At 45.7% G+C, this 22,342-nt stretch overlaps 1 protein-coding gene across 1 annotated transcript in view; it reads right to left on the bottom strand.

Annotated features, from left to right (window-relative positions):
- Positions 1-22,342, bottom strand: part of C13H16orf96 (chromosome 13 C16orf96 homolog) — a 72,428-nt gene that overhangs the window by 25,767 nt on the left and 24,319 nt on the right. The window contains exons 2-8 of the mRNA XM_061209852.1: positions 5,828-5,932; positions 4,563-4,643; positions 4,267-4,353; positions 3,482-4,142; positions 2,974-3,423; positions 751-836; positions 277-387 (exon numbers count right to left, since the gene is read on the bottom strand). Of these exons, the coding sequence (XP_061065835.1) occupies positions 277-387; positions 751-836; positions 2,974-3,423; positions 3,482-4,142; positions 4,267-4,353; positions 4,563-4,643; positions 5,828-5,932 (1,581 nt within the window). The remainder of the gene's footprint in view (positions 1-276; positions 388-750; positions 837-2,973; positions 3,424-3,481; positions 4,143-4,266; positions 4,354-4,562; positions 4,644-5,827; positions 5,933-22,342) is intronic.

Raw genomic sequence — 22,342 nt, 5'->3', positions numbered from 1 at the left:
GCACATTCTGAGCCTTCACTTTGCGCCAGGCACCCTTCTGGCGTGGGTGACCCAAGCGGTGAACGAGACAGATCCTGTTCAGGCCCTCTTGTTTATGTGGGGGGGTGCGGGTGGCAGGATTTGTTTGCTTTTCATGGAAGTGTAATTTACACACAGTAAAATGCTAGGAAAGTGTCCCTGGTTCCCGCCTTCAGGGGGTCTGTGAAATCTTTGGGGAGGATCTGAATGTCCCGATGAGGAATCCTCCCTCCTCTGGGCCCTTCTAGACCTCCGAACCTTAAACTCATCCAGGCGAATCTGGAGCTTGTCCACTGCCCTGTCCAGCACGAGGTGGTGGTCCTTTATCATCCCTATCTGGTGGCCCCAAATTCTCTCAAGTTCCTCCTCCTACAAGGGGGAGACACAGACACAAGAGGCCTCTGCTTCTGAGGTCGCCATGGCAGGGAAGGGACTTCAACAGAGTACCAGACCAGGTCGTCCCCAGCCTGCCAGCCAACTGCCACTTTAGACACTTGTCAGGGGGAACCATGTGGCCGCCAACCCCTGGGAGCCTTGCACTAGCCTGGGCAGATCTGCCTCCGCGGGGCTGCACCTCCCTTCTGGGCCCTACTCCCTCCCCAGGGCTCCTTTCAGCTCCAGGACAAACGCTGCATCCAGGAGGGCAGGGCCTCCACCTGGTTCTGGCCATGGAGTCTGCCATCACCTCTAGCCATCATCTTCTCAAATGCCTTTTCTGCCCAGGACACTGACCCTCATCCTGGATTTCTGGAGGCTGCCAATCTTTTCTTGCAATACGTCCACTGTTGTCCCAAGCTTGGAAGAGGCTCCCATATTAGCTGAAAGCAAAGGAAGGGGTGGCTGTTGGGGGCAGGGATGGGGGAAGATGCTTCATCTAGAGTTCCACCTGCTTCTGTTATGAGATATTTAAGGCAGTGCTTTCCAACAGAGAGATGCTGTGAGCTTGGGGGCCTTTGAGGTCATCTAAAATTTTCTAGTGAAAATTAAAAAAAAAAAAACTAAAAATAAGCAGGTGAAATTAATTTTTTTAAAGATTTTTTTTGATGTGGACCATTTTTAAAGTCTTTATTGAATTTGTTACAATATAGCCTCTGTTTTATGTTTTGGTTTTTTGGCCCCGAGGCAGGTGGGAGCTTAGCTCCCTGATCAGGGATCAAACCCACACCCCCCTGCATTGGAAGGTGAAGTCTTAACCACTGGACCACCAGGGAAGTCCCAGGTGAAATTAATTTTAAGAAAATATTTTGTTTAACCCAATATAATCCATGTGGGTTTTTGGGGGGGCCACGCTGTGGAGCATGCAGTATCCTAGTTCCCCGACCAGGGACTGAACCCGTGCCCCCTGCATCGGGAGCTTGGAGTCAACCACTGGACCGCCAGGGAAGTCCATAACCCAATATAATCCAAAATAGCATCATTTTGGGAATTCCCTGGCGGTCCAGTGGTTGGGACTCCACGTTTTCACTGACGAGGGCCCGGGTTCAATCCCTGGTCAGGGAACTAAGATCCCACAAGCTACGCAGCCAAAAAAAAAAGCATCATTTTAATATGTGATCAACAAAATGATTAACGAGATATTTCACATTCTTGTTTTCATATTCAGCCCTCAATATCTGGTGTGCACTTTGTGCTTGGACCATATGGGAACTTGAACTTGCCCCATTTCAGATGTTTGACAGCCTCGTCGTTATCCTATTAGGGAAACCTCTCTGGAATTTATTGCCCTCCCAGAAATGGTCCTGAGAAAAACTATGGAGTATTTACTTGTGGGAGTTTATGAAATGTATTATCTCATAACAAGATACGAAGGGGGATTTAACAAAAAAGGAGAGGGGTGAAAAAAAAAAGTGCTCTATATCCAGTTTTGGATGAGAGGCCAAAAAGTGATGTACATGACACAGCTAGGAGGGTAGGAAACACTGCAGCCAAGACACATTCACAACCTACCTTTAGTTTTCTTAACAAAAATGGCAACTGGTCAGAAGCAGAGTTTGGGCTATTATGGCTTTATGTTTTATATTTAAATTCATGACTATCATAACCTAAGCTATGCCCCAGAATTCACAGAGATCAATGTGGTTCTTTTTAGCTGCTCGAAGTTCTACTTTTTCAAGATCTGTGGAATGGCACTGCCCATCAGGGGTGGCGCCACGGATGGATTTGACTTAGGCTAATTCAACTATTACACCTGGCAGAGAGCGAAAAAGCAAGATAATGATTCAAAGAGGGGAGGACAGTGGATCTCAAAGTGGGTTCCCTGAGCCAACAGCAGCATAAGCAGCATCCCCCGGAATGGGTTAGAAAGAGAAATTCTAGGGCCCCACTCAGACCAACAGGTCAGATCTGGGGCTGGGCCCAGCAGCCTGTGCCTTACCAAGCGCCCCAGGGATGCTGAGGTGAGCTTAAGGTTGGGAACCACTAGGGTAGGCCATTCTCCTCTCCACTCCCCACAGTGAACATATGCCCATCATGGGCATGAACTGGGATCATATGTCTATTGGTCCTACTGCCACCTAGAACATGACTGTGGTCTTTAAGAAAACATATGTTTGCCCAGCTGTTGTTCCTAATCCCAAATTGACCACTTCATCTGGGGTCTGTTCAGTGCTATTAGACACTCTGGTTGATCTGGACTTATCAAAATACTGTACAGCAATACTATTTTATGGGCTATTGAAAGGGAATTTCCAAGAGTAATTTTGACTTGTGATTTTCCTCCTTGAGCACCAACTTTAGACCCTAACCACCCTTCTTCCCTAAGATAAGACCTCACTGTACATTCATTGTAAAAGAATAGACTAGTAAGAGGCTAATGCTTAAGCCAAAGGAATGAATGGCTAATGGTTGAATGCACATTTTGTTGGGGCAGCTAAATGAAGGAGAGGAGGTGCTTCTCAAAGGCCACAGGGAGGGCCTGAGCCCTTGTTACCCTTCCAGAAGCCAGGCTGGGCCTACCTAGATAAGTCATACGCTGATGCAGGTTGGATGACAGCTGGGCAAACTCTTCTTTCAGGGAGTCATGTCTAATGGGCATCTGGGCTATGTGGCTCATGGAATACCTGACGGCCTTCTTCTTGTCTTCATGGGTCATGGCCTGTTTGGCAGCCAGCACGTCCTGGGACAGGGCCATGTTGGGAGGGACACTGGCAGAAGAGAATGAAGGAGAGAGGACGTCCTCATAGTCCACCTCCTGCAAGTCTTCCATCTCGCCGTCCTCGGTGAAGGCCCCGCGAGAGGTCCCCGCGCCCAGGATGTCTGCAAGGACCCCTAAGGGTCCGGATGCGGCCACGGCTGTTGCTATGGTGGCCAATTTGGTGGCTGGGGTGTCCCTGACCAGCCTGGCAGCCGCCTTAGCTGCCCGGGCTGCCGATGTCGCTGCAGCTGCGTAGGCGGCTGCAGCAGCAGCTGCAATGGCAGTGTTGGATTTTATCTGCTGAACCGCAGACGGGGATCCCTTAGGGAGTACTTCCGGAGGCCTCAGCCCTTGGGGCTCCAACCTGAGGGACTCCCACTTCCACGGAGGAATATTCTTCCTCCTTCTCTGAGAGAGCTGAGAGCTTGGATGTGTCTCCCTGGCGAGACCATGGCCGCAGTGAACGAGGCCAAGCTGAGCCTAGTTCCGTGGCTGGGGGTAGGACCCTAGAGCCCCGGAGCTGGGCAGACAGGGAGCCCGACGGGCCTGGGCCAGGCTGGAAATAGCCCAAGCTGGTCCCGGGCAAGCCTCTGGGAGGAGGCCAGCCTCGTGGTCGTACAGGCCAGGATCCTGATTGTGTGGGCTGAGGACCTGGGGCAGGCCCCAGTCCAGGGGCAGGCCCAGGTCCAGATGCAGGCCCGGGTCCGAACGCAGGCCCAGGTCCAGGCGCAGGCCCAAGTTCGAGCACTTGGGCCTGGTCCGGCCCCTGGGCCCTGGGGAGCAGAGCTGCTTGGGCAGACTCCTCCTGTAGCTGCCCTGGGACTTGGTAATGCCAGATGGTCTCCAGGAATCTGGGGCGCTGGATGGCCTCCACGACCTGGCCGTGGCTAACTTCTTTGTGGTACTCAGCCGTCTGGGGAAGGTCGGTCTCTGCAACATGTTCCGCAATCTGCCATAGCTCAGAATCATCCAGCAGTTGTGGAGCAGTTCCCTGCAGAAGAGGGGGCTGGGCTGGCCAAGGCTGCTCCTGACCAGCTTGGCGATCACCCTGCCCACTCCTCACTCCGCCTTCCCCGACGCTCAGATGCTGCCTCTCCACTTCCTCCTTCACTTACCGGGGTGAACATGGCCTCATGGAGGCTGCTCCAGAGCACCATGTCCTCAGTTTTGGGCATGGTGGTTATCTTGTTGTGTAGAGAAATCTGGGGGGGTGGGAAGGAGATTGGGAATAAGGGTCATGAACCCAGAGGGTGCGGTGCCCTCAGTGGCTCCCTCCTCCATGCTGCCCTCCACACGTGCAAATAAATGGGCCTTTCCAGATTGTGTTCTCCTCCTACCCCTCCTTGCCCCCAGCACCCCTGGGCCTGGAGGGCGGGGGTCTGGCATGGTAGGATGGGCCCCAGACCCTCACCACTTCCCGCTGCAGTGCACTCATCTTCTGGTTCTGCCCTTTCAAATCTTCAGAGAAAGCATCTATTCTTTCCAGATGCATCTGTCAAATGAGCCGAGCCTGTGAGCCAGTGGGTGCAGGTTCTGGTCCCAGCCCTGCTTCTCCCCCAGCTCAAATGCAAGGCCTTAGCTCTAGGTAACTAAGAGATGGAGAAGGAAGAACAGATTCCAAAACAAGTGTTTCCCACTGAGTGGGAAAGGGTTCCCTGGGCAAATAAGTTTGGGAAATGCTAGGCTTAAAAACATTCAGTGGGTTTCTATACTGCAGGACTTCTCAGAGCCTTTAATAGGCCAAAGTACCTTAAGAAATTCCAAGAGGTAAGCTGAGAAGGCATTGTTACCCAAACAGATTTGGCCAACTGTCTGTTTTAGCGTTTCATGACACAGTTTCCTGGCAGTGCCCTTTCTGCTCAGATGGGAGCTACACAGCCCAAGACTGAAGTTCTCACAGTTGCCATCATGATCAAATACATACACTGACCTGTATATTAGGGATGATACAGTAAATCATGTTATTTCGGGACAAGTTGTAAAACCTCAGCCATAACACCAGCCTGGGGGTGTTGAGGCCTGGCTTCGGAGCCCAGCTCTGACTCACCAGCTGTGACCTCACACTTCAGAGATTCCATATCCTTTCACATCACAGTAGGGAGTTAGAACATGTCTGGGTTGATATCCTTGTGGCTACAGAGGGAGCTAGAATGTATGCCTATGCTAGGTTTACTCCACTTTTCAGTGTGAACAAAGTTTTCTAGACAAGGAATAAGTATTCTCTTTCTGCTAAGTTGATGGACTATAAGCCTGGAGTTACCAGGACTTGGGGAGTACCTGCGTGAGAATGAAGCCAACCCAGAGGAAAGCATCACTGAGGGAGAGATGTTGAGCACCTTGGTATGTGGTATGAACACCTTAATCTGGCTGTAACTGAAGGCATTCCTGACTTTTTAGTAAATGAGACAATAAATTCTCTTCTTTTGCCTAAGCCAGGATGAACTAGGTTTCTGTCACTTACAAATGATGTCTTAACACAGCAGGGTGAGGATCATGGTGGAAGTTGAAGAGAGTTCAGTGGGATGGACCAAGTGGCTCAGCCATGTCAGACGCCTTCTCCTGCCCCCATAGCTGTGTTCTTTGACTAAGAACAGGCTTCTTGGATTTACCCTGTCACCCCAACCACCAGATGTCCAAGCAGCATGGCCAGTATGAAGGATGCTGGGGAGGGTCTACCTTGTCAAACATGTCCTTCAGCATGGCCACATCCTTCCTGAGGGTTTCAACAGTGACCTTGAGTGCGTAAATGTCGGTGAGCAAATCCTGCAGGGTCTTCATGTACTGAAGAGGGAGAAAGGAAAGGAAAATGTGAAGTTAGGTGCAGCTGGGGGAAAAGGCAAGTAAAGTGTGGAAGCTCTCTGGTGATGGCCATGGTTCAAAAAGTCTCCTTGGCTCTTCCAAGGCCTAGGCTGGAACATATTCAGAGGCCAGAAAATGACACTGAAGTGAATCGTGTTCTGAGCTCTCAGGTGGCCTAAGTGGGAAGGAGGCAACGCTTGGTTTGAATGTGTTCAGTAAGCAGGAGTCACTCATCATGAAGCATCTCATGCCTTTTGGTGGGAGCCATTGGAAGATCAACAAGGAATTTACTGGATTTATATTTTTAAAGGGTACTTCTGGCCGCATGTGCAGATTGGCCCTGGGAGGGGCCAAGTAAGGTAAGGGGGTAAGGGGGAAGCCAGAGGAGCAGGGAGGAAACTACAAGGCAAGAGCTGATGGGTGCAATGTTGGTCTCATAGCTCAGCTCCACCAATGACTGGGGCTGTTACTGCATCTTCCTAGATTTTAGACTCCTCAGTCATTAAATGGGTATGAAAAAACTGTGATAATTTATATTAAGGGCCTAGTGCATAGTTAGGCATTCAGATAACAAAAATAACAAATAGTGAAATGGCAGAAGTCCTTCTTATCTGTAATTACATTAAATGTAAATGGTTGAAATTTCAGTTAAAAGGCAGAGATTGGCAGAACGGATAAGAAAACATGATCCAACCTCATGCTGTCTATAGGAGACACATTTTAGATTCAAAGATACAAATAGGTTCATTCACAGAAAGATGAAAAGGCAGAGGGCTATGTACCAGATGAAGGAACAAGATAAAACCCCAGAAAAACAACTAAATGAAGTGGAGATAGGCAACCTTCCAGAAAAAGAATTCAGAATAATGATAGTGAAGATGATCCAGGACCTCGGAATAAGAATGGAGGCAAAGATCGAGAAGATGCAAGAAATGTTTAACAAAGACCTAGAAGAATTAAAGAACAAACAAACAGAGATGAACAATACAATAACTGAAATGAAAACTACACTAGAAGGAATCAATAGCAGAATAACTGAGGCAGAAGAACGGATAAGTGACCTGGAAGACAGAATGGTGGCATTCACTGCTGCGGAACAGACTAAAGAAAAAAGAATGAAAAGAAATGAAGACAGCCTAAGAGACCTCTGGGACAACATTAAACGCAACAACATTCGCACTATAGGGGTCCCAGAAGGAGAAGAGAGAGAGAAAGGACCAGAGAAAATATTTGAAGAGATTATAGTCGAAAACTTCCCTAACATGGGAAAGGAAATAGCCACCCAAGTCCAGGAAGCACAGCGAGTCCCATACAGGATAAACCCAAGGAGAAACACGCCGAGACACATAGTAATCAAATTGGCAAAAATTAAAGACAAAGAAAAATTATTGAAAGCAGCAAGGGAAAAATGACAACATACAAGGGAACTCCCATAAGGTTAACAGCTGATTTCTCAGCAGAAACTCTACAAGCCAGAAGGGTGTGGCATGATATACTTAAAGTGATGAAAGGGAAGAACCTACAACCAAGATTACTCTACCCAGCAAGGATCTCATTCAGATTTGATGGAGAAATCAAAAGCTTTACAGACAAGCAAAAGCTAAGAGAATTCAGCACCACCAAACCAGCTCTACAACAAATGCTAAAGGAACTTCTCTAAGTGGGAAACACAAGAGAAGAAAAGGACCTACGAAAACAAACCCAAAACAATTAAGAAAATGGTCATAGGAACATACATATTGATAATTACCTTAAACGTGAATGGATTAAACGCTCCAACCAAAAGACACAGGCTTGCTGAATGGATACAAAGACAAGACCCATATATATGCTGTCTACAAGAGACCCACTTCAGACCTAGGGACACATACAGACTGAAAGTGAGGGGATGGAAAACGATATTCCATGCAAATGGAAATCAAAAGAAAGCTGGAGTAGCTATACTCATATCAGATAAAATAGACTTTAAAATAAAGAATGTTACAAGAGACAAGGAAGGACACTACATAATGATCAAGGGATCAATCCAAGAAGAAGATATAACAAATATAAATATATATGCACCCAACATAGGAGCACCTCAATACATAAGGCAACTGCTAACAGCTATAAAAGAGGAAATCGACAGTAACACAATAATAGTGGGGGACTTTAACACCTCACTTACACCAATGGACAGATCATCCAAAATGAAAATAAATAAGGAAACAGAAGCTTTAAATGACACAATAGACCAGATAGATTTAACTGATATTTATAGGACGTTCCATCCAAAAACAGCAGATTACACGTTCTTCTCAAGTGCGCACGGAACATTCTCCAGGATAGATCACATCTTGGGTCACAAATCAAGCCTCAGTAAATTTAAGAAAATTGAAATCATATCAAGCATCTTTTCTGACCACAACGCTATGAGATTAGAAATGAATTACAGGGGAAAAAACGTAAAAAACACAAACACATGGAGGCTAAATAATACGTTACTAAATAACCAAGAGATTACTGACGAAATCAAAGAGGAAATCAAAAAATACCTAGAGACAAATGACAATGAAAACACGACAACCCAAAACCTATGGGATGCTGCAAAAGCAGTTCTAAGAGGGAAGTTTATAGCTATACAAGCCTACCTAAAGAAACAAGAAAAATCTCAAGTAAACAATCTAACCTTACACCTAAAGAAACTAGAGAAAGAAGAACAAACAAAACCCAAAGTTAGCAGAAGGAAAGAAATCATAAAGATCAGAGCGGAAATAAATGAAATAGAAACAAAGAAAACAATAGCAAAGATCAATAAAACTAAAAGCTGGTTCTTTGAGAAGATAAACAAAATTGATAAGCCATTAGCCAGACTCATCAAGAAAAAGAGGGAGAGGACTCAAATCAATAAAATCAGAAATGAAAAAGGAGAAGTTACAACAGACACCACAGAAATACAAAGCATCCTAAGAGGCTACTACAAGCAACTTTATGCCAATAAAATGGACAACGTGGAAGAAATGGACAAATTCTTAGAAAGGTATAACCTTCCAAGACTGAACCAGGAAGAAGCAGAAAATATGAACAGACCAATCACAAGTAATGAAATTGAAACTGTGATTAAAAATCTTCCAACAAACAAAAGTCCAGGACCAGATGGCTTCACAGGTGAATTCTATCAAACATTTAGAGAAGAGCTAACACCTATCCTTCTCAAACTCTTCCAAAAAATTGCAGAGGAAGGAACACTCCCAAACTCATTCTATGAGGCCACCATCACCCTGATACCAAAACCAGACAAAGACACTACAAAAAAAGAAAATTACAGACCAATATCACTGATGAATATAGATGCAAAAATCCTCAACAAAATACTAGCAAACAGAATCCAACAACACATTAAAAGGATCATACACCACGATCAAGTGGGATTTATCCCAGGGATGCAAGGATTCTTCAATATACGCAAATCAATCAATGTGATACACCATATTAACAAACTGAAGAATAAAAACCATATGATCATCTCAATAGATGCAGAAAAAGCTTTTGACAAAATTCAACACCCATTTATGATAAAAACTCTCCAGAAAGTGGGCATAGAGGGAACCTACCTCAACATAATAAAGGCCATATATGACAAACCCACAGCAAACATCATTCTCAATGGTGAAAAACTGAAAGCATTTCCTCTAAGATCAGGAATGAGACAAGGATGTCCACTCTCACCACTATTATTCAACATAGTTCTGGAAGTCCTAGCCACAGCAATCAGAGAAGAAAAAGAAATAAAAGGAATACAAATTGGAAAAGAAGAAGGAAAACTGTCACTGTTTGCAGATGACATGATACTATACATAGACAATCCTAAAAATGCCACCAGAAAACTACTAGAGCTAATCAATGAATTTGGTAAAGTTGCAGGATACAAAATTAATGCACAGAAATCTCTTGCATTCCTATACACCAATGATGAAAAATCTGAAAGAGAAATTATGGAAACACTCCCATTTACCATTGCAACAAAAAGAATAAAATACCTAGGAATAAACCTACCTAGGGAGACAAAAGACCTGTATGCAGAAAACTATAAGACACTGATGAAAGAAATTAAAGATGATACCAACAGATGGAGAGATATACCATGTTCTTGGATTGGAAGAATCAATATTGTGAAAATGACTATACTACCCAAAGCAATCTACAGGTTCAATGCAATCCCTATCAAATTACCAATGGCATTTTTTACAGAACTAGAACAAATCATCTTAAAATTTGTATAGAGACACAAAAGACCCGGAATAGCCAAAGCAGTCTTGAGGGAAAAAAACGGAGCTGGAGGAATCAGACTCCCTGACTTCAGACTATACTACAAAGCTACAGTAATCAAGACAATATGGTACTGGCACAAAAACAGAAACATAGATCAGTGGAACAGGATAGAAAGCCCAGAGATAAACCCACGCACCTATGGTCAACTAATCTATGACAAAGGAGGCAAAGATATATAATGGAGAAAAGACAGTCTCTTCAATAAGTGGTGCTGGGAAAACTGGACAGCTACATGTAAAAGAATGAAATTAGAACACTCTCTAACACCATACACAAAAATAAACTCAAAATGGATTAGAGACCTAAATGTAAGACCAGACACTATAAAACTCTTAGTGGAAAACATAGGAAGAACACTCTTTGACATCAATCACAGCAAGATCTTTTTGATCCACCTCCTAGAGTAATGGAAATAAAAACAAAAATAAACAAATGGGACCTAATGAAACTTCAAAGCTTTTGCACAGCAAAGGAAACCATAAACAAGACGAAAAGACAACCCTCAGAATGGGAGAAAATATTTGCAAACGAATCAACGGACAAAGGATTAATCTCCAAAATATATAAACAGCTCATTCAGCTCAATATTAAAGAAACAAACAACCCAATCAAAAAATGGGCAGAAGACCTAAATAGACATTTCTCCAAAGAAGACATACAGATGGCCAAGAAGCACATGAAAAGATGCTCAACATCACTAATTATTAGAGAAATGCAAATCAAAACTACAATGAGGTATCACCTCACACCAGTTAGAATGGGCATCATCAGAAAATCTACAAACAACAAATGCTGGAGAGGGTGTGGAGAAAACGGAACCCTCTTGCACTGTTGGTGGGAATGTAAATTGATACAGCCACTATGGAGAACAGTATGGAGGTTCCTTAAAAAACTAAAAATAGATTTACCATATGATCCAGCAATCCCACTACTGGGCGTATACCCAGAGAAAACCATAATTCAAAAAGACACATGCACCCGAATGTTCATTGCAGCACTATTTACAATAGCCAGGTCATGGAAGCAACCTAAATGCCCATCAACAGACGAATGGTTAAAGAAGTTGTGGTACATATATACAATGGAATATTAATCAGCCATAAAAAGGAATGAAATTGAGTCATTTGCTGAGACGTGGATAGATCTAGAGACTATCATACAGAGTGAAGTTAAGTCAGAAAGAGAAAAACAAATATCGTATATTAACACATGTATGTGGAACCTAGAAAAATGGTACAGATGAGCCGGTTTGCAGGGCAGAAGTTGAGACACAGATGTAGAGAACAGACATATGGACACCAAGAGGGGAAAACTGTGGTGGGGTGGGGATGGTGGTGTGCTGAACTGGGCGATTGGGATTGACATATATACACTGATGTGTATAAAACTGATGACTAACAAGAACCTGCAGTATAAAAAAAACAAACAAAACAACTCATACTAAACTTTCATTGGGTTATTTGTATGGAAATATGTTAATATAAATGTTTCAGACATTACATGAAATTTCTAAAAATCTTATATGTTCTGGTATAATGTTATATGTCATAATTCTAGTTATTACTTTAAAATGTATATCTCAGAAATAAAAAAAAAAAGATACAAATAGGTTGAAAACAAAAGGATAGAAAAAGATATACTATGCAAGCAGTAACCAACAGAGAAGCAGAGTGGCTACACTAACATCAGACAAAATAGACTTTAAGATAAAAATTGTTACTAAGACACAGAGGAACATTTATAATGATAAGAGGGTCAATCCATCAGGAAGATATAATAATTATAAACATACATGCACCTAGCAATGAAGTCCCAAAACTATATGAAGCAAAAACTGAGATAACTGAAAGGAGAAATAGTTGAAGACTTCAATACCCCATTTTCAATAATGGATAAAACAACTAGATAGAAGATCATCAAGGAAACAGAAGATTTGAACATCAATATAAACCAACTGGATATAACATACATCTATAGAACACTCCACTCAACAATGGCAGAATATACATATTGGGTTGGCCAAGAAGTTCGTTCGGGTTTTTCCATAAGATGTTACGGAAAAAACTGAACAAACTTCTTGGCCAACCCAATAGAACATTCTACCAGATAGACCATATGTTAGGCCACAAGACAAGACTCAATAAATTTAAAAAGGATTGAAAGTATACAAAATGTGTATTCTCGACCACAATGGAGTTAAATTAGAAATCAATAACAGGGGCTTCCCTGGTAGCACAGTGGTTAAGAATCTGCCTGCCGATGCAGGGGACAAGGGTTCGAGTCCTGGTCCAGGAAGATCCCACATGCTGCAGAGCAACTAAGCCCGTGCGCCACAACTACTGAGCCTGTGCTCTAGAGCCCGCAAGCCACAACTACTGAAGCCCGGGCGCCTAGAGCCCGTGCTCTGCAACAACAGAAGCCACCGCAATGAGAAGCCCGCGCCAGCAACGAAGAGTAGCCCCTGTTCACCGCAACTAGAGAAAGTCCACGCGCAGCAGCGAAGACCCAATGCAGCCAAAAATAAATAAATAAATAAAATTTAAAAAAAAATCAATAACAGAAGAAACTTTTGGAAGTTCACAAATATATGGAAATTAAACAACATTCTCCTAAATAACCAATGGGTCAAAGAAGAAATTGCAAAGGAAATTAGAAACACTTTGAGATGAATTAAAATGAAAACACAAACACACCAAAACTTATGGGATGCAGCTAAAGCAGTGCTTAGAGAGAAATTTTAGCTGAAAGTGACAATATTAATAAGGAAGAAAGATCTCAAATCAATGGCCTAATCTTCTACCTTAAGACACTGGAAAAGACAGATCAAAATAAAACTAAAGAAGGTAGAAAACCTGAAACAATAAAGATTAGAATGGAAACTAATGAAATAGAGCAGGGATCCCCAACCCCTGGTCCACGGACAGCAGGAGGTGAGCAGCGGGCAAGCAAGAGAGCTTCATCTGTATTTATAGCCACTCACCATTGCTCACATTACCACCTGAGCTCCACCTCCTGTCAGCATTATGGTGAGTTGTATAATTATTTAATTATATACTACAATGTAATAATAATAGAAATAAAGTGCATGATAAATATAATGCTCTTGAATCATCCTGAAACCACCCCACACCCCGGTCCATAGAAAAATTATCTTCCACGAAACCAGTCCCTCGTGCCAAAAAGGTTGGGGACCACTGAAATAAAGATCAGAAAATAATAGAGGAAATCAATGAAACTAAAAGCTGGTTCTTTGAAAAGATCAACAAAATTAGCAAACCTTTAGCTGGATTGACCAAGAAAAAAAGAGAAGACTCAAACTACTAGAATGAGAAATGAGAGAGGGAACATTGCTATTGACCCTACAGAAATAAAAAGAATTATAAAGGAACACTATGAACGGCTGTATGCCAACAAATCAGATAAGGTGGATGAAATGGACAAATTCCTAGAAAGACATAAACTGCCAAGACTGACTCAAGACAAAATAATCTGAATAGACCTAAAACAAGTAAAATGACTGAATTAGCAAAACAAAAACAAAAACAACACGTGAAAAAAGGCCCAAGCCCAGATGGCTTCACCAATGACTTTTATCAAAAATTTAAAGGAGAATTAATACCAATTCTTAACAAACTTTTCCAAAAAACAGAAGAATTCCTAACTCATTCTATGAGGCCAATATTGCCCTGATAAAAATCAAAGATATCACAGGAAAACTAGAATATGGATGCAAAAATCCTCAACAAAATACTACCAAACTGAATTCAGCAACATATAAGACAAATAATCCAATTAAAAATGAGCAGGGACTTCCCTGGGGGTCCAGTGGATAAGACTCTGCACTCTCCATGCAGGGGGCCTGGGTTCGATCCCTGGTCAGGGAACTAGATCCTGCATGCATGCCACAACTAAGAGTTCGCATGCCGCAACTAATGAGTCCACATGTCACAACTAAAAGATCCTGTGTGCCTCAAGAAAGATCCTGCGTGCCACAACTAAGACCCAGTGCAGCCAAAATAAATAAATAAATATTTTAAAAAATGGGCAAAGATCTGAACAGACATTTCTCCAAAGATGATATACAAATGGGCAATAAGCACAAGAAAAGATGCTCAACATCATTAGTCACCAGGAAAATAAAAATCAAAACCACAATGAGATATGCTAGGATGGCTATCATCAAAAAGACAGAAAATAAGAAGTGTTGGTGAGGATGTGGAGAAATTGGAATCCTCATACACTGCTGGCAGGAATATAAAATGGTGCAGCCTCTTTGGAAAACAGGCTGACAGTTCCCCAAGATTGAAACAGAGTTACCATGTGGTCCAGCAATTCCACCTCTAGGCATATAGAAATGAAAGCCTATGTTCACAGAAAATCTTGTACAGCAATGTTCATAGTGGCATTATTCCTAATAGCCAAAAGGTGGAAACAACCCAAATACCCATCAACTGATAAACAAAATCCGGTCTACCCATACAATGGAATATTATATGGCAAAAAAAAAAAGCACTGATACATGCTACAGATAAGCCTGAAGACATTATGGTAAGGGACTTCCCTGGTGGTCCAGTGGTAAAGAATCCACCTTCCAATGCAGGGGACACAGGTTCGATCCTTGATCGGGGAACTAAGATCCCACATGCCACAGGGCAACTAAGCTCGCATGCCGCAACTACTGAGCTTGCGCACCTCAATGAGAGAGCCCGCATGCCGCAAACTACAGAGCCCATGCGCCCTGGAGCCTGCAGGCCACAACTACAGAGCCCATACACCCTGGAGCCTGGGCGCCACAACTAGAAAGAGAAAATCCATATGCCACAACTAGGGAGAAGCCCGCACACCACAACGAAGAGCCCATGCTGCAATGAACGATCCCGTATGCCTCAACGAAGATCCTGCACGCCGCAACTAAGACCCGACGCAGCCAAAAAAAAAGAAAAAAGAAAAAAGAAAAGAAAATTGGAAAAAAAAACCCTCAAAAAAACCTCCTACTCCAATATAAAATAAAAATTAAAAAAAAAAAGACATTACGGTAAGTGAAGAAGTAGGGCTCAAGGAGGTGCAGAAATGGAGAATGACAGCGAATGGTTAAGGGGGTTCTTTCTGGGCTGCTGAAAATATCTTAAAGTTGACTGTGATAGCTGCACAACTGTGAGTACACTAAAATCACTGCACTGTATACTTCATTTTAAATTGAGGTATAATTGACATATAACATTACGGTATACTTTATTATTTTATTTTTATTTTTTTAAATAAATTTATTTATTTTTGGCTGTGTTGGGTCTTCGTTGCTGTGCGCGGGCTTTCTCTAGTTGCAGCGAGAGGGGGCTACTCTTCGTTGCAGTGCATGGGCTTCTCATTGTCGTGGCTTCTCTTGCTGCGGAGCACGGGCTCTAGGTGCACGAGCTTCAGCAGTTGTGGCATGTGGGTTCAGTAGCTGTGGCTTGCGGGCTCTACAGCTCAGGCTCAGTAGCTGTGGCGCAAGGGATTAGTTGCTCCGCAGCATGTGGGATCATCCCAGACCAGGGCTCAAACCCGTGTCCCCTGCATCGGCAGGCGGACTCTTAACCACTCTGCCACCAGGGAAGCCCTCAGTATACCTTAAATGGATGAACTTTCTGGTGTGTGGAATATATCTCAATAAAGCTTTAAACAATAGCATTTTTGTTTTAACTGGGGGAAACTGCAACACTGTCTATTGGATGGTATTGACGAGTTACTGTTAATTTTGCTGGGAGTGATAATAGTATTGAGACCAGTTTTCCAAGGCCTTACCTGCTGTAGATAGAAAAATGCTTTTCAGAGAAATCTACAAGGTCCAGATCCCCCACCTACGCAGGGATGCTTCCCCCTCCCCTTGTCTCTCTGGGTGTAACCAGGGGACCAAATCACCTGAGCAGGAATCATACCCCCCTCCCAAGGGCAACTACAGGGCAAACCCAGAAACGATGGCCTGGTGGGCTGCTCCACGGGTAGCGGCTGCACAGGAGAGGAGGAAGACTCTTTTCTCGTGGGTCTCCTACGACATGCAGTTAAAGGTTTCCCACCCCAGATCTAGCCTGCTTCTCACAAGGTGGGCCATGCCCCGAACTCTGGACTGTGTTGGTGGGAGAATAACCAGGAAGGTCCCACTTGGCCCCTCAGGCCACAATCAGGGCTGGGATGGAGCCAAGTTCAGGGAAGCGAATTCTAGAAAGCTGCCCTTCTTGGAAGCAGAATGTCCAGACATTCATTCTCCCTCTGTCTTTCTGTCTCTTTCTCTCTGTCTGAAGATGGCTTCAAGAATGTAGGTTCGACCTGGGGTCCAAGTGCTTCCAGAAGCTTTCAAGGGCTGATAAGGGGGTCCAAGACAAACATCCCCTTGAACAATCAGCTAGACTGGTCTACAAGGCCTCAGAGCCAGAACTTTGGGAAATGCGAATGCTAACACCACTTCCTTCCCAGGGAAGGAGGAATGCAATAGCCCTTCCCGGCACCCTGGGAAGAGCACTGCCAACACAGGAAGTTCATTACTATTACTGCAATGACTTTCACCTTGATTCTCTAAAACCCCAAAGCGTCTTCCGTGCCCTTAAGCTTTGCTTTGAAATTCTCAAAAACCAATTTAAATTTAAAATCATTTTAATTGTGGGATACACAGCAGGAGATTTTGGTTGGGGGAGTAAAATGGGGAGGGAGTTTTGAAATTTCAAAAAAAAAGCAGCAACAGGTTGTTACAACCCCCTAGTGGGACACACAAGTTTACTTATGGAAATGGGGTTAGCCAGAACAATCTTAATAACAAACAGCGGACATGGCCCCTCATTTTCCCTTGTGAGGCCAGCCGGGGTTATCATAACAGATGAGATAACCTGAGATAACCTGAGATAACCGAGGCCTCGAGGAGACAGCCAGGGGCTTCTGAGCAGCTTTCTAAAACTCCTGTTCAGGGCTGCCTGGGAGATGCGGGCAGGGCCTGGGAACCTGCAATTCTGGAAATGCTCCCTGGCGCCGGGAGCCTGGGTGGGTGCCCCCCTGGAGGTTACGGAGCCGATGCACAGTAAGCAGGGAGCCCAGGTTTTCTAAGCAGTTATCAATGGGGTGATTTGACCCCCAGTGGGCATTTGGCAAGTCTGGAGACATTTCTGGTTGTCATGACTATGGGGCATTCCTGGCATCTAGTGGGTAGAGGCCAAGGATGCTGCTCAGCATCCCTCAGTGCACTGGACAGTCTCCACCACAAAGAATTATCCGGCCCCAAATGTCAGTCATGCCGAGGGTTAGAAACTGCAATCTAAGCCTGCTTAGTGAGGACCTGCTGCCCTGCCCGAGCCCCCAAATCCAGCAGTGTGCTGACCAAGAGCACCGCCCCTTGTGCTGCACCTGTGGGTCCTCCCAAACCTTCTCTCCAGAAGCCCCATTGGTACCTGCCCTAGTTTCCAGGGCACCATTCACCCCATCTGGGGTAGGTGCTGGGGCTGGGAGGCTTGTCTTTCCCCATGAAGGGTGGCATTTGGTCTGCCAGCCTGGCTGACGTGGGCCGGACTAGGGGGGATGGTGAGAGTGGGTTGTAGACTCTTAGCTAAGCAGCTTGCACCGCCCTAGAACCAGCTACCATGGCAACCCCGACAATGGGTCACCGTGGTAACCCTGGCAACCTCAGCCAGTCTGGGACTTGGCGACATTCTCTAACGGTGGTGGGGACATTCCTAGGTGCACAAACAGTCCTCTGAGGGCAGCATGACCAGTTCCGAACCTGTCCACCAGCCCCCTGTGTGAGCTGGCTGGGCCACTCTGGGTACTCGTGCATTCTAGAAGACTTCAGCCATCAAGGCAGGCCGGGGGCAGGCTGCTCCAGAGGGGCTGGCACCTCGGACATTGTGTCCACCTCTCCAGCTTTGAGGCCCCTGTAACCTGCCCTCAACCACCCCTGCAGCCTTCTGTGTCTCTAGTAACACTTCTTGTCTTAAAGTCTATCCTGTCTGATGTTAGTACTGCCCGGTGCGTCTCTTCTGGCTACTGCTTGTGTGGAATATCTTTTTCTATCCTTTTACTTCCAACCTATTTGTCTTTGAATCAAAGTGTGTCTCTTGGAGACAGCATATAGTTAGATGATCTCTGCTTTTTGTGCGTGTGGTAAAACACACATAACAATACTAAAGTGAACAATTCGGTGGCAGTTGGTACATTCACAGGTTTGTGCAGCCGTCACCACTATCTAGTTCCAGAACATTTTCATCGCCCCAGAAAAAAACCCATACCCACCAGCACTCAACTCCCAGCCCCTGGCAACTGACATTTTCTGTTGCTACGGACTTGCCTATTCTGGGCGTTGTCTATGAACAGAATCATGCAGTGTGGTTCTCTGTGCCCGGCTGCTTCCACTGAGCGTGAAGATTTATGGCTCACACCGTGTTGCTTCGCCTCTCACCCGCATCAGCCCATCTCGGCCAGAACGGACGTCCAGCTCTGTGCTAAGCAGTTCCCATGCTTTATCTTGTTTGGTTTTAATTGTTGTAACAATCCTGGGAGGAGGAGGCCGTGGCCATCCCTCACCCCTTCCGGGGGGTAAGTAGCATCTCAGCACCCACACTCCTATGCCTTCCAACTACCCACTCGGCCCAAGTTGGCACTGGCTCTCCATTTTCTAACTCTGTGACCCCGAGTGGGTTACTTAAACTCTCTGCGCCTCCATTTCCTCATCTGTAAGCGCGGGGTAATGACAGCACCTGCCTCTTAGAGTCGTTGAGAAGATTAAAGGAGTGAACAGATGGAGCACCCAGCTCACCTGGCATGCAGTGAGCGCTTGGTCTCAAGATCATTCCCCGGGGAGGAGCCAGTGGAGGAGCGAGGGTGAAGGGGACAGTGAGGAGGAGAGGCACAAGGCCCAGGAAAGTCAGGCTGGTGGACTCTGCCCGGTGCGTCTCGCGGCCTATAGAGTCTCCGAGTTCTAGGAAGGGATCTTGCATTGTCTGTTTCTGTCACCTCTACAAACACCTGCACCAGGGCTCCCACCTGTTCCAGCCCCCAGGTTGGACGTAAAGCCTGGCGGCCCCTGTGTATTGATACCTTTGGGGTCCCTGCCAGTCCAGGCAGTGGGAACGGGCCCCCAGGAGCTCTAATTCTTAGGCACAACCCTGCCTGCCTGGCCAGGAGTGGACACCTGACCCCAGGTGTGCCATCTCATTCTCTTACCCAAAAATTATAACCAGAAGACCCGGAGACTGGCAGCTGGAAGCTGAGACAAGTTAAGGGCCGTTTTTAAGATGCAGGAGATCTACGAACGCTTCCTCCCTTTGAGGCCTGCCCACTCACTTCTTCCTTGGTGCCAATGAGAAACCCCAGCATCCTTCAAATAATACACTGCTTTTGTTTAAAAAGAGTCTCAACCCAGGAATTCCCTGGTGGTCCAGTGGTTAAGACTTGGTGCTTTCACTGCAGGGAGCCCGGGTCCAATCCCTGGTTTGGGAACTACGATCCTGCAAGCTGCACGGCGAGGCCAAAAAAAAAGAGTCTCAAGCCAAATGCCCAGCAACAGGTGAACGGTTAAACCCAATGTGGTCTGTCCCTACAATAGAACACTATTCAGCCATAAAAGGGCATGAAGCACAGACACAGGCTACAATGTGGATGAACCTGGGAAACATGATGCTCAGTGAGAGAAGCCAGACACAAAAAGCCATATATTGTATGATTCTATCTATATGAAATGCCCAGAAGTGGTAAATCTTTAGAGCCAGAAAGCAGATTAGCATTGTTGGGGTGGAGGGAGGAGGAGTGGGGAGTGATGAGGACACAGGGTTTCCTTTTGGAGCCATGGAAATGGTTTAGAAGGAGACAGAGGTGGTGCTTGCACTACATTATCAATGTACCAAATGCCACCCAGCTGTTCACTTTATGTTATGTGACTTGCACCTCAATTTAAAAAAGAGGAGTGTTAACCTAAGACATCCTGGAATGACTCCTCTGTGCGATGGATGTTCTCTGTTGCCCCCGCACATCCATCCTCTGCCCCTACTCAGTGCCCTCAGAGGCTGACCCACAGGCACTGTGCTCTCCACACCCCTGGCGCTCTGACTTCTGGCCCTCTTGTTTGGCCAATGCGAGGAAGAGAGGAGAGAGAGGCTGGGGTATTTATTCTTCAAAATCCAACTCTTCCCCAAGGCTACAGCTCCTGATGGATAACTGTGTGCTGGGTGGGGAGGCAGGGGAGCAAGAGGTCCAAGGTGGGTCCTGAATCACAAGGCCTCAGCTCATCCCTGTTCCACGGTCACGGGCTGCTGCACCTGCAGCAAATCAATGACGTTTCTTTTCTTTTTTTTTTTTTAATTGTAGTATAGTTGCTTTACAATGTTGTGTTAGTTTCTGCTGTACAATGAAGTAAATCAGTTATATGTATACATATATTCCCTCCCTCTTGGACCTCCCTCCTCCCCCATCCCACCCATCTAGGTCATCACAGAGCACTGAGCTGAGCTCCCTGTGCTATACAGCAGGTTCCCACTAGCTACCTATTTTACACATGGTAGTGTACTTATGTCAATCCTAATCTCCCAGTTCGTCCCACCCTCCCCTTCCCCACCATGTCCACATGTCCGTTCTCTACATCTGTATCTCTATTCCTGCCCTGCAAATAATTTCGTCTGCACCATTTTTCTAGATTCCACATATATGTGTTAATATATGATATTTGTTTTTCTCTTTCCTACTTCACTCTGTATGGCAGAGTCTAGGTCCATCCACATCTCTACAAATGACCCAATTTCGTTCCTTGTTATGGATGAGTAACATTCCATTGTATGTATGTACAACATCATCTTTATCCATTCACCTGTCGATGGACATTTAGGTTGCTTCCATGTCCTGGCTATTGTAAATAGTGCTGCAATGAACATTGGTGTGCATGTGCCTTTTTGAATTATGGTTTTCTCAGGGTATATGCCCAGTAGTGGGATTGCTGGGTCATATGGTAGTTCTATTTTCTGAGTGTCAGTTTCCCCACCTACAGGTCCTCAATTATCTTTTTTTCAGTGAGGCGAGATTCACATAACATACCACTTGAAAGTGTACAGTTCAGTGGCATTTACTGCTTTCACAGTGTTGTGCTCTATTTAGTTCTAAAACCTCATCACCACCCCAAAAGGAAGCCCTGTAACCACTAAGCAGTCCTTCCCCATTTCCTCTCCCTCTAGCCCCTGGCACCCACCCATCTGCATTCTGTCTCTACAAATGTGCCCACTCTGGACATTTCACACAGTGTATGGCCTTCTTTCCTCTACACTGATGAAGGGTGGAAACTTGGAGCTTCGGTTCTGCCTGAGTCCAAAGCCGAACTCCTCTCCTGGTTAAGGGCAGGGCCCCTCATCAGGGGCACCAGGTAGGGGTGAACAGCCTGGCAGGAGAGCCAAGGGGGCAGGCAGCTCCTGGAGTCCAGGTGGCTTACCTTGGCCATGGCTTCCTCGTTGCCCTCCACTATCTTCCGGAGCTTTATCAGGTTCCACAAGTCCTGGGCGGGCTGGCCAGTGCCCTGGCTGCCTTCCAGCAGCTGGGAGGTGGAGGGCAGTTCCTGCAGCATGGCCAGCTGGCTCTCCATCTTGTCCACGCGGCTCACCAGGTGGTCGAAGACGTTGCCGAGCCTCTTCATGGGGTTAAGGATGGGCTGGGAGTCTCCTTCCCGGGGCATGAACATGGCTGGCGAGGTGTGGAGGAAGTCCTCGTCCCCCGAGAGGACCTTCTCGAGGTCAGCCATGTGGATGTGCTCCAGGATACCCTGGAGCAGGAGGTGCAGGGCCTTGAAGTTCACCACCCCGCACTGTGGGATGGCGATGTTGACCAGCTCCGAGAACGTGAGCGAGAAGCTCATTCTGCCGGGGCTAGGGGCCGGCTGGGCTGGCCTTCTGGGCATCCATGGGGACAAACAGTGGCTTTCAGTGGACCTGCAAGGTCCTCAGGGGCCCGGGGAGCCTGCAAGTCACAGTGGTCAGGGAGAGAATGGCCTCTGTCCCGGCCGGAGCTCAGATGAGTTTCTGGTTGCTAGGACACCAGAGAACGTGGGCAAGCGGGCAAGCTTCTGAGAGCCTGGGGTGGGCAGAGTAG

Source organism: Eubalaena glacialis, chromosome 13, assembly GCF_028564815.1.
Source record: "Eubalaena glacialis isolate mEubGla1 chromosome 13, mEubGla1.1.hap2.+ XY, whole genome shotgun sequence".
In the NCBI taxonomy this organism is placed as follows: domain Eukaryota; kingdom Metazoa; phylum Chordata; class Mammalia; order Artiodactyla; family Balaenidae; genus Eubalaena; species Eubalaena glacialis.
This window is presented reverse-complemented; position numbering and strand designations above follow the sequence as displayed.